This window comes from Lycium barbarum, chromosome 1 (genome assembly GCF_019175385.1).
Source record: "Lycium barbarum isolate Lr01 chromosome 1, ASM1917538v2, whole genome shotgun sequence".
Classification (NCBI taxonomy): domain Eukaryota; kingdom Viridiplantae; phylum Streptophyta; class Magnoliopsida; order Solanales; family Solanaceae; genus Lycium; species Lycium barbarum.
This window is the reverse complement of record NC_083337.1, coordinates 152,241,029-152,254,063: the sequence shown is the minus strand read 5'-3', so window position 1 is coordinate 152,254,063 and position 13,035 is coordinate 152,241,029. Positions and strand designations below refer to the sequence as shown.

At 32.6% G+C, this 13,035-nt stretch overlaps 1 protein-coding gene across 1 annotated transcript; it reads left to right on the top strand.

Moving 5' to 3' along the window:
• Positions 1-5,207: 5,207 nt before the first annotated feature.
• On the top strand, positions 5,208-7,885 carry LOC132616553 (transcription factor bHLH18-like). The gene is made up of 3 exons (XM_060331045.1): positions 5,208-5,603; positions 6,330-6,719; positions 7,787-7,885. The coding sequence occupies exons 1-3, from the start codon at positions 5,208-5,210 to the stop codon at positions 7,883-7,885; spliced, it is 885 nt and encodes a 294-aa protein (XP_060187028.1).
• Positions 7,886-13,035: the final 5,150 nt, after the last annotated feature.

The window sequence follows — 13,035 nt, the reverse complement described above, 5'->3', positions numbered from 1 at the left end:
TAAAGATTTTGCAAAGTGTTGTCTTATAATTAATTTAACGATTCCAAACCCAAAAAATGAAATGATGACGAATCATCTAAAATTTGTGGTAAAGTAATACTTGCAATGTTGAAAATAAAAGTAGCGAAAATAATAGTAGTGAAAATAAAGTATTTAGCTTGTCAATAAATTTAGACGCCCGAGTGAAATAAATTAAACAAAGGAGGGACAAAATTGGGTGTCAACAATATTAATCCCTGCATATTAGCTAAAAGACATTTGTTTTCGTAAAGAAAATGTAAGAATATTAAAAGAAAAAGAACAACAAAAGGAAATATGAACAAATCACATGGTTGTTAGCCTGGAGATCCTCCATGCATGACACCTAAAATAAAAAACATAGGAAAGCAAAAAGAATTACAATCTAATGCACACCAAGTAAAGAAAGTAAGAAAAAATATTTATTGTAGTTATAATAATTGAGACTGCAAGGATTTTTTCTGCACTAATAAAGAGTAGTAAAAAAGTAATTGAGACATTTAAGATTTTTTTAATAGAATATGAAAGGTTAAGAAGTAATAATTGAAACTTTATTCTTACAATAAGATACAAAAAAAGTAGTAATAAAGGCAAAAATAAATTTATTTCCGATTTCAATTTCCTGGTTGGTTGGAGCGAACGTGGAGAGGTCACGCCTTTTTCTTGTAAATCATATTGGAAGAAAAGGGGAAAAAAACTATTGGTTTAACATTAAGTAAAACCAATATGAGAAGTTGTTCAATAATAATTTAAAAATTAATTGATGATAGGAAATCAATAAAAATTACAGTCTATGCATTTTATTGTTTACTGTACTTCTAAAGTCAATTAAAAAAAATTAAAATAACATATCTCGTCGGGAAAATGTCCTGACACACCTGAGAGTTGATGTCCACCCGGTCAAGGTCGATTAACACCATTTTTAGCCTGAACACTTATGTGGGCAAAGCTATCTTTTTAAATTTGAAGCTAACTATTCTTCTGAATTTTATGTATTCACAGAATTAATTTAAAAAAACAATAAGGATATGCTTGACCAAAAAAAAAAAAAAAATTCCTATGATGAATTTCCCGCGAAATTCTATAGTCAATGAAATATATAAAATTCTGATCAATCAATATTGCAAAGTCTCGATATCTTTTTTTTTTTTTTAGCAAATCCACTAGGCGAGGTGCTAGGGCTAGTTTTTTATTTATATATAAAAGCGAAACGCAAAGGAAAAGTACAAGCTAGGGGGATAGGCCTTATCTTACTAATCCTATTGAGGCGTAAAAAACCTCTACTAACTAACATGCATGTAAAAAATAAGAAGAAGAAAGCACTAAATATTCTATGATCATCATAGAGTTTATAACACACTCTATGACGACATTACAACTGATAATACTTAAATAGTGAAATATTAAAATAAGCAAGAATATAGAGTCAGACCCTTGTTTTTTTGGAATTATGAATTCTTCAAGGAGATGTAGCCCGATAAAAATCTGATTCTTCACCTTGTCTTCTTCTTCCAACAGCTTTAAAATCTCTTGATACTTCATCAAATCTTCTTGGATCTATTGGACCTTGTTGAAGTAGTTTAACCTTGTCTCCTTCTATTTTGCCACTCTCATTGGCAGTTGCCTTAGAACATCCTCCTCAGACACTTTACCATCCCAACTATATTTTCTTTCATGAGTCTTCTTTATCTTGGATCTACACCTTTGTTGCCTAGGTGAAAGATCTCCATCCCTAGCCACCTTAGCAAAGCATTCATCCAATATTTCATTCTCATCTTCTTCATCAAATATGTCAAATCCTAAATCACCATCAAAAGCTTCCAAAGGATCTTCCACTAAAGCTCTTGGCTTATACTTCTTGGCCACAATTCCAATAGGCTTCCTTTTAGTAGGATTATCCATAACATTCAAATTTTCCATATCTTGTGACGCTAAAGCATGAAGAACATTATTGACCCCTACTTACATTCAAAGGTGCACTTATTTGAGCCACAAGCTGACCCGCAGCTAAAGATGGAAGAACCATTGCATGGCTTGGCACAAATGTCGGGGTTACTGGACTCAACTTGCTACGCATTGAAGGGGATGAAACCTGCCCATCTTTCTCCACTATGTTCGCCCAACTCTTCACACTCATACCACCTTTTTGGCCATTTTTCGTTTCAATGTTATTGCTTAAACGTTCTGGAGCGAAGGCCACAATCTTATCCACACCTTGGTCATTCCCTGTGGGCATTACTTGCTGCCCAGAGTCATCATGTTGCTCACCAAATATCTCCATAGACTGAGTAGGGATCTCAAACTTCGAAGTGTTCAATGTGACCATCAACGGCTTCAAGACGGGGACGAGACAAACCAAACTTGCAACTTATTGCTGCATTAGCATGTTTGCCAATTCCAGATGTGCAATATGACGTTTAGAACATCCTGAAGTAGATTGGTGCTCCTCTCTACCTGAAAGAGCCTCAAAAGTATTAGGACACACAATGTCCTTTGTTGCAATGCCTTGTTCCTTTATCACATTAAGTTATTTGACATTTTGAGGACAAACAGTTTGTTTGCGTGAGACCACTATCCAGCCTTCACTTCCAACATCATCTCTAGCATTGTTCAAATCCATAGCCTGCTCGAAAACCGTTGAATTCCCAACTGCGACACCGATCACCAAAACTAGGCAACTTGTTGATTTTGGCTGGTTGCACCACCTCTTGCACCTTTCCAACCAAAACCTCTTGATTTTCATTGCTCTTAAGAGAATGGACTGCCTCAGACTTACTATTACCCGATGGACTAGCCTCATTCTTTTTCGGATTAGGATGTAAATCTGGAGCAGCTTCCTTTCCAACCCATGAGCTTTCAGCGAGGTTTTCGGACACCCTAGCCAGTGCTCGACCTACTGGAATATCTCCCATGTTAGCTCCCTTTTGTTGTTGCTTCTTAGTGTTTAGCTAATCACGTGCATCTCCTTGTTATTTCTCAACCGAATCTCCCTCAATCTCCATTGCCGCAACATTTTCTTTTTGAACCACTACGTTTTTTCCAATTAACAATCAGCAATTTTTTTCATCATGACCTTGGTGCTTACAATGGGTGCAATATTGAGGCAAATTATCATACACGACCTCCTGAAACTCGTCAATAAATATGCCCGTAACTTTGTCCACACTTTGAAGTCGAATACGATCTGGATGTTTGTCTAATAAGTCGAGGATCACCCTAACCCTAGCCGTGCTAGATCTTGATCTCACTTGCGTGGCTTTATCCACAGCAATAGGTTTCCCGATTGCTGAAGCAATGGAAAGCAAAGATCTCTTAGCAAACAAATCAGTTGATAGGTTTGGAAACGAAATCCATACTGCCGCACGTGAAGTCTCCTCCTTAGGGTTGAATCCAATAGTCCATGGGAAAATCCTAATTTGTTGGTCTTTGCCGTTGTGCATGAAATAATTCATGCCTCTTGATAATGCAGCCATAAAATCATCATATTGATCCATACGAATAAGAAGTTGTCTTTGAGCAAGCAATCCGACGAGACAATGTCTCTTAATGCCGAGGAACTTAGGCAAAATCGATCTAAAAGTTGGCAAATCCGGTGATCCCATGGAAAGTTTAACCACAATGGCTTGATGAAGTCCCTCCTCCCTAGCGAAAGCTTGTCGTTCATGCAACGTAAATTTTAATGTAGAAATTCCATGAACAACTTCAATAGGTATCAAACTAGTTTAAGGAAAGTTAACGGTTGATTTTGTTTGATTCAATCTATCGGCATAAGTAGGGTTTGTATTGGCGTGTGTAGTGTTGTTTGTAGGGTTTTGGGGAGGCTCTCCCGCAAACAAAGGCTGGGGAGAGACGGTGGTAGCCATGGCTGCCCTAAATCTCCATGGTCTCAAAGGAGAGAGGCAAGAGGAGAGAGCCTAGGGTTTAGTCCTGATATTTTTTACCAATCAAAATTGGACTATAACTGTCATTAAAATGGCTAGAAATTAGAATCAAACTTAACTCAGACTCACCGAGCAATAGAACTGCAGAATCTATAAAAATATCCATCTTCATTCAAAATATCAAAACTATCACATTGAGTGCTCCATTGCACCCCCACTACTTTTGGTGCCAAAAACACCTAGATCAAAACAAAGTAAAGGAATAAGAAGAAAAAGAAAAAGAAAAAAAAAAAACCCTAAAACACATACATATACCAGCAACATCGGATTGGAATTCCGCAAAAACAATATGTGATTCCACCCCAAAAAAGGCTCCGGAAGCACAACATGAAATATGACACTCACTATATAAATTCTCTATAATAAACTCAATACGTTCTTTGTAACTGGCAAATCAAGGATATTATTTGTTACCCATTAATTGCACCATTATGTGCATTATTGTTGCAGTTACAACTTATATGTACTCTTCCTTTTGAAAGGAAGAAAGTAAACATAAATTAATAGGAAAAATATAGAGAAAAATGTCAAAAAAAGGAGATAAAAGATGAATGCAATTGAAGGTCATAGAGAAGCGCCACATCACCTTGTTTATGCCTAATTTTATATATAGATATAGGTTCTCAAGAGTTTCTAATTGTTCATGTCAGCATCATATATCATCAGCTTTCCATTAAGTATAATATGGGAATGGGAAATGTCACCAAAAATGACGCAACCAGTTTATTTCAACTCAAGATAGGTACACTGATGTTGGTATCCATGTAAAATTTATATTGTCCCCGTCGAAATTTTTGCGATATTGTTTAATCGGATACGGAGTTTAAGGGGAAAAAAATTAGACATTTGTATGATTATATATCATTTTATTAAGAGCAAAGTCAAAATATTAGAGTTAAATTATTTTTAAATATAAAAAAAAAATCGTTTTTGAAACCGACTAAAAAAGTGTGTCACATAAATTGAAACAAACAATCTAATAAACAAACCAATAAAAAATGTCGTTGCCTTTCATCCCTTAACTCTCTCATCCAATCAGCATGTAGAGCAAGGAAATATTTCCTTGAACTTATAGTTGTTAAAATAATACCTCCACACCTCCGATAAGAAAGACTACTGGTCACACGTGACTCTCTTAGTCCGTATAAGAAGAAGACCATTTATGTACATCTTTAATTGGAAAAAAGATCGTATAGCTGAAAAATTCAAAGTGTTCGTTTTCTCTTGACAATCTTGTGTAAACTAGCCATGGAAAATGCAAGGTTCAATAATAACATAGATGGTGAAGAAGCACCATTTGAATTTCAGAATTTACTCTCTGAAATGTTCACATCTTTCCCTAATCAAAATCCAAGCAGTTCTTCATTACTAGAAATTTCCAAAAGTACTGCTTTGTCTTCTACTTCTACTAATTCTTCTTCTTCATCACAGAATATTATTTCTTTTGGAAGTCTAGACTCTAATTTTCTAGAGGATGAAGATTATGACAAAACCAGCAGCATATCTTCATCAATATCAGTGACTAAGAGGATATGTAGAAGTCCTTTGCAATCTCAAGATCATCTTTTGGCTGAGAGGAAACGCAGAGAAAGGTTTTCCCAACTTTTTGCTGTCTTGGCCAAAACTATACCTGGCCTCAAGAAGGTAAATTTATAATTTCAAATTTCTCTTTATAAATTGCTACAAGGTTTAAATAAAGTATTTCTATATGTGGTACTTCTTCAATGTATTTATTGGAATATATGTAAATTTATACTAAATAGATATCACATGAATCATAAAGTGAGAACTTATAGATTAATATTCTTGTAGCGGAAGATTGGAACTGATTGAACCACAGCTGGAATCACTTGTCAGCAGTAGTTCTAACATCATATTAGACAGACCCCTCTACCATGAGAAGAGAGCCTAGAAAATACTGAATTCTATCTTTGATAATAGATTTAATAATACATTGGCCGTAGGTGTAGTACTTATCTAGGAAAAAATAGGTTAAAAACAATTACTAAAATTGTTGTGTTTCTTTTTAGAGCACCCCTATATATGAATGGACTGTAATTTCACTTGAATTTGGTGTCCATTGATATTGTTATGATGGTAATCAAATTGTGAATAATCATGGACTTCTGATAGTGTATATATCTTAGAACTCGTGATGATTTATGCTATTTCATGTTCTTAATTAGTACTAATATAAAATCTATGTTTTGATATTTGGGAAGTTGCTCCAAGCTTATAATTTTTGACAAAATTATTGGAGAGATGAGCTGTTTCCTTTATTTTTCACTGTTTTGCCTCTTCTTTAATTTTCTTCAATGACATAATAATGAACACAAAAGTAACAACAAATTAAATTTATTGTTTGATCAGTTGGACAAAGCTTCAATTCTTGAAGATGCTATCAAGTACATAGGAGAACTTCAAGAACGTGTTAGGGCTTTAGAGGAAGGTGCAACTGGGACAAATAGAAACAGAAATTCAATTGGCACAGCACAAAAACAATATTCTTTGGCAACTACATCACATGATGACAACTCTTTTCTCACTAAGAATGTTGATGAATCCAAACCTGGGATTAATGATATAAAGGTTCAAATTATGGACAAGAACGTACTCATAGGAATCCATTGCAGCAAGCAAATGAGGAGTAGCTTCTCAATAATTGCTGGAATAATGGAGAAGCTACATCTTACTATTCACCACATTAGAGTTACCCCAACCAGTCATACTTCTCTTCATTATATCTCCATTCTTGCCGAGGTAATTTCTAATTCTTTAATTTAGTTTTGAAGCTAGATTACTTTTGAGTTCTTCAAACTGACAAGGTGAGCTTGTCATTATTTTGTGGTTACGCAAAAACCGATTCTAATTATAACCTGGTAGGGAAGAAAATGGTTTTCTATTTACATTTTTTATTTCTAATAAAACTTCGAAGTTTTCATTTTTCTCAATTTTTCTTTTTATTTTTTGGGGGTCAAAGAGAAACTAGTTATTTCCTTTGTTTCGATTTATGTGGCACTTTCACTTACCAAGAGTCAAGTTGACTAATTTTTTAAGCGAAATTGGATTATATCAACGTACCTCAATATTTTAAAATTAAATATAGATTCAAATACTATATGAAAAATACTATTATAAGTTGCAACTATTCTCATATTAATATGATAAAAAAAAATTATTTTAAAATGTTGGTCAATGCTAATTTACATAGTTTGAATCTACATAAATTGGAACAGAGGGAGTAAATATAGGTGCTCTAGTGAAACCCTAATGTCACAGTAATGGGCCAAAACTTTACAGGTTTACTAGTAGATATACTGTCTATACTAAAGTAGTTCCTGTAAATATGTTAAAAGTAAAAGGAGAAGGAACTAGTACATTAAAAAAAGCTACGAGTATTAAAATTAATCTTCTTGAATCCTCCTTTAGCTTCTTGAATCCTTCTTAAAAAATAAAAAAAACTCCGAGCATTAAAAAATCAATTTCTAAGACTATGCCTAATCATCGGATTCTCCAACTGACGCACCAACAACCTGCAGTCATGTAGAATAACAGCATCAGTAGGATTTTCATTTTTTAATAAATTGAAAATATCTGTGGAATCCATCTCAATTTCTAGAGGGACAAGTTGTTTTTGAAGGGTCAGTGTTGAATTTGTAAAATCCTTTTTTTTTGTGGAGGATGCCATTTGATTGTCATCCTAGTGAACCGGGAAACTCATAAGACGTGTAAATGGTATATATAGTTATCATTAATACTCAAATGTCTTTGCTAAAGTCATGTCAAGCATCAAATGAATCTTCTAATACTCACGCTCATTGTTGCAGATTGATCAGAATGTTGATACTAAAATGCAGGATGTTGAAAAGGCATTCGAGTTAGCTCTTCTAAGTACAGCAAATATGACAGACCAGGCAACCCTTTGATTGAATTCATGCTTTGTACTATCAATATGGACAACTTCTTCAAAAATATTCTCTTTTTGAGCCAAGAATCGTTGTTCTATTGACATATTGTTTAGCAATAAAACTCATTTGAGCCATTATTTGTTCATCGAGCTTTTGAGACCAATATTATTTGCAAGAATTAATTAATACATGTTAAAGGAAAATATTTTATCGATGGAGTATTAATACATGTCTTTTATACTGCTTTAAGTTGCTTGTTCTTGTCGCTAGTACTATTTGATTGCTTCTTTTACTATGTTAGTTATCATATTCTCTTGTTGCTATTACTGCTTATGCCGGGGTGTATCAGAAACAACCTCTCTACCCGTCAAAAGGTTGAGGTAAGGTCTGCGTACATTCTACCCTCCCCAGAACCCACCTGGTGGGATTATACCGGGCATGTTGTTGTTGTTGTAGACTTTATGAATCTTGATAATATCTCTTGTTCTCTCTTGTTTTCTCTTATTATGAAAATAGCTAGTAACACCCCTATTTATAATAGTAAGAAATTTACTTTAACTCAAAACAAGAAATCATATTACTACACTAATTTGACTATAAATCCTAACTGGACGTGGATTAAAATATCAAATCCTAACCAATTTTAGTTACAATTTTGAAGTATTATTTCCAACACGTAACGTTCCAAGTTCAACTGTCAAGGTATTATTCGTTTCGGCCTCCTTTGAGTCATCTCAAGGCTTTTAGATCTCACATTTTATGTTCCTTTGGAAAAGAAGCGGAAGTCTGCGGAACTAGGATTTTGAGTTTATGAGTTCTAGATTCTACAAATAGAAAGTTAATGAATTTTGATAAATTATTTGGTACATATTAAGTAGATTTTTAATACAAATACGCGATTTGCGCTCAAACTACTGTGTGTTCTGCTGAATGCTCAGCCCTTGCCTTGGCCTTTAACACAAAAAACGTCTCTACAGTTTAATCCTAGACTCGTTATATGATCTTTAATTTTCCTCAATTTATTAAGACAAGCTTCACACATAACTTCCTTTCGAGTTCAACTGCCAACTAAGTGTGAGCATGCAGTTAAAACACACTCGAAGGATTGAGCTAGATAAAGATTTGAAATTTGTGTTTGGATCAGTTTTGGTTAGCAAATGGTTTTCGCTTTTGCTTTTATGTTTCCCTGAAACAGAACTCAGGTGCAAAATGCATAAATTAAACAAAGTTACGGTAATAGAATCCAAACATATAAAGGAATAGATTCACCTAGCTAAAACAATCTAAAGCCTCATCCTTTTTTTTTTTTCAGAATCTCCGTCTTTGTTGTCTTGTTTCACCAAGCATAATGAATATTATACTAATTTAATCTACTACATTTTTTGAAACTGTATCGGGCATGTTACTTCTATTTATCCACGTGCTCAAATGAATTGCTCTAGTGGGCCGCAACCTCAATGATATTGTTTACGAATTACAAAAATATACTATTAGTTACTAAATAGTTTCTCGGAAAAAGAATTATATTACTCCCTTCGTCCCAAAAGTTAATTTACTATTTCATATTTATTTTACCTTTATTATTAACTATTGGATTGGAAAGTTCTAAAAATTTTTATTGGTTGCAAAACTTTTAAAAGTATATATTTTATTGATTTCAATCGTTAGGTTACTAAGCAATAATTAGGGATGATATAGTAGTAAAATTGTCATTCTGTTTTTGGCTCATTAATAAGTGTGATATGTCAATATATGACAAATAAAAATGGACGGAGGAGTATTATGTAGTGTATTACTATTAAATAATGACCCTAGAACAAAACTTGGTTTCATGGAGATCCACATTAGTCAAAACAGACAGAACTAGGGGTGTTCATGGTTCGGTTTGGGTCGGTTATTGATTAAAACCATAACCAAACCAATTTAGTCGGTTTTTAAATGTCTAAAACCATAACCAAACCAAAAAAAATAATAACCACCGGTTTGGTTATTGTCGGGTTGGTTCAGTTTGGTTCGATTTTTCGGTTTATGACTAGCAGCCATGAGACTTATCAGTAAAACATTAAAAAATTGAAAAGGACATGTCTTTTTTTTTGTTCAAACGATAACTTTTATTTATAATTTAAGGTGGAACGATATACATCATAGAAATATTTTCACTATTAGTGATAGTGTAGTACTCAAGTTACCCAAAGTTGTTAAACTATTACATATAGAGCTAAAAACTAACTTAGTAGTGGCTGCACCATTTTTGTCATCTTAATACACATACTTGGAAATAAAGTAGAGCATAGGAGCTTTTAGTTGTTGTTACAAACATACATATTAATTAAACATAAAGACTACCTAAAATTAAAATGAAAATATATGAAATAAAAAAACTTTGTGTAATGATCCCAAACTTTGGGGCAGTACTTGCATTTTGCCCTCAATTCTCCCATTTTATTAAAAAAACTGTGTGTAATGATCCCAAACTTCAGATGTTTTTCTATCATTATCCCCAAAGCTAGGGTCTCGACTACAAGGAGTTGTTCTTTTCTGCTTTTTAGGAGGATTACCAACGAAAGAAGTATTAGGCCATTACTATATGCTTGAGTTGCAGCAAATGCTGATGTTACTGAGGTATCTTATATAGGAACCTCCAAATCTACAACCTCTGTCCTTTTCATATAAAAAATATTAGAAGTTTAGGACCCATTCAGACAAGAAAAAAGAAAGGTATAAATTCGGAAAAAAGAAGAAGAAACAACCTAAAATCAAATGGCTGACAAAGAAAGGCTAAAAATTTAAGTTAAAGACATTAGACTCTAACATGAGCTTTTGTTAGTATGTTTACACTTAACACTTAAAGAGTTAAAAGACTTAAAGATATGGGCTTTGACATATTCTTAAAAACATGGGTCTTAAACAATCATGTGAAATAAGTAGGCCTTAAACAATCATGTGAAATAAGTAAACCAAAAATCAAATTAATGATTAAAAGGTATAAAATATTTATAATTATTTATGAAAAACTAATATTATACATATAAATAATTATAAAATTTATGTATATAATTTATCGGTTTGGTTCAGTTATTTATTCGGTTATTTTTTAATAGAACCATAACCAAACCAAATATTACTGATTTTTAAAATTTAAAACCAAATCAAACCAAACCAAACCAAATGTCGGTTTTTTTATTCGGTTTGATTAAATTTTCGGTTTGATTTTGGTTTTAACCAAAACTGTGAATAGCCCTAGACAGAACTAACAATAACAGATAAGTTAATCCCTACTTATGGCTTTTTGTCAAACCCGCATTATGTTGTGTCCAACAGACTAGTTTGAATTGTCTAATTATGAAAAGGTTGGAGAGAAAGTCATGTATTTCAGAAGAATGAAAAAAGCAATTAAGATTAGAATTCTTTTCTTTTCAGTTTTTAATTATGTTGTTCTAAACTGAGTATTTAAAAGACAAAATTATGTTTTTCTAAACTTTTTAAAGTCCACCGACCAGACAAATATTTGAGCTTCTAGATGCACCGACGACTTAGGTAACCTTTGATTTCCTTTAAGAATGTGATATCAAGTTCTTGAGATTTGTCGTCTTCTTCTTCTTCTTTCCAATTTGGATGATTATGACAATGAATACGAGAAACTATAGCTTCAATATTTTGAACAAGTTCTACGAAGCTTCTAACTCTAAATAATCACTGAGTAGTATAATGAACTCAATGCGTGTCAAATCAAAGATGGGGAACGAATTTATAATTTATGCAAGGACTTTTTAAAGGATTTCCTTACACTGCCTTCTCGAATGTTTATTAATATGTCATATGTGCTCAAGCAGATATAGAATCCTTAATTTAAGATTCTCTCATCGTCCTTATTATGCTAATTGTAAATTTAATTTCATACGAATCTTTATAAAGATATTTAATTACCTACTCAACCTTACCAATAAACACATCAACCTCATGATTATTATTTTAAAAAGGACATTTTACGTTGCAAAAGTGCGAACAACTAACACTTCAAATAAAAAACAGAATAAATAAATAAATGACACTTGGAGCTATTGATTTAGTATGTTACATTATCTGAGATTAGAAAAGATATGATCTTATTACGATTATACATACGAGGGAATAGGCAAGTTTTGTCATCATCACATTTCAAATACAAAAAACTGCCCTTTCCTTACCTATCTCACTTTTAACCCTCAATTCTTTTTCTTCAGTCTATTCACGTGGGGCTTGTATTTTTTCGGTGAATTTTTGTTAGCCCCTTACTCCCTCTAATTTACATTGTACGGTACTTTTAACTTTTATATGTAGTCCAGAATAAATAGTTTTACATGATCAACAAGAATTAATAGCTATTTTTTTTATTCTTTCAAATTTATCCTTATTTAGATAAATAAATTTTTACATAATTAATGAATTATATTAAATTAGTACTATTTAATTAAGAATAATTTAGTGAAAACGCTTTCTACCCTCTAGGCGTAAGTAAATTTTTAAGGGGTGTGTCCGAGCTAAAAACACCATATCATATGAATCTGAGGGAGTGTTAGATTACCCTTTAAAATATTTCATTATTATTTTGGTAAAATTTAGGTAACTAATTACTCTCTCTTCATTTCAATTTATGTGACACTTTTCAGCAAGAGTTAATTTGACTAAACTTTGAAGCTAAATTAAATTTTATTAACTTAATATTTTGAATTAAAATTAAGATATTTAAATATACAGAAAGTACTACTCTCCAACTCATAAGGCTATTTTTGTCATTTACTAGCCCTTTATTTTCTACCTTGAAGGAGATACACGTGATATCCAAATTTTACATTTTGAATCCCTCTTTTATTAATTTGCCTCTTGTCTTAATAGAAACAAATCATTTCAAAATTTAGGGCACTTTATTTAAAGGAGAAAAACTTATGGAATGGAGTCATCTTTTGCAAAGAACGTTTTACTACTAAAGTGGGATTTCTCAAGGCGAAATCCGGATTAGTCGGTCCTCACAGTGGAAAAAAAATAAAGAAAAGTTTATGAATGAGTTAATCTTCCTTTTTTTAGAAATAAAAATAAAAAAAATAAAAAAATAAATGTCAAGGAAGGTAAATTATTCCTTTTTGTTTGCGTAAGCAACATGAAAAGGGAACATAGAGTAGTTTGCATTC

Excerpts from the sequence above, each read along its gene's own strand:
- LOC132616553 (XM_060331045.1), top strand. The coding sequence starts at position 5,208 with ATGGAAAATGCAAGGTTCAATAATAACATAGATGGTGAAGAAGCACCA. Across the intron at positions 5,604-6,329 it reads CTATACCTGGCCTCAAGAAG|TTGGACAAAGCTTCAATTCT; the intron begins GTAAATTTATAA and ends TTGTTTGATCAG. Across the intron at positions 6,720-7,786 it reads ATATCTCCATTCTTGCCGAG|ATTGATCAGAATGTTGATAC; the intron begins GTAATTTCTAAT and ends TCATTGTTGCAG.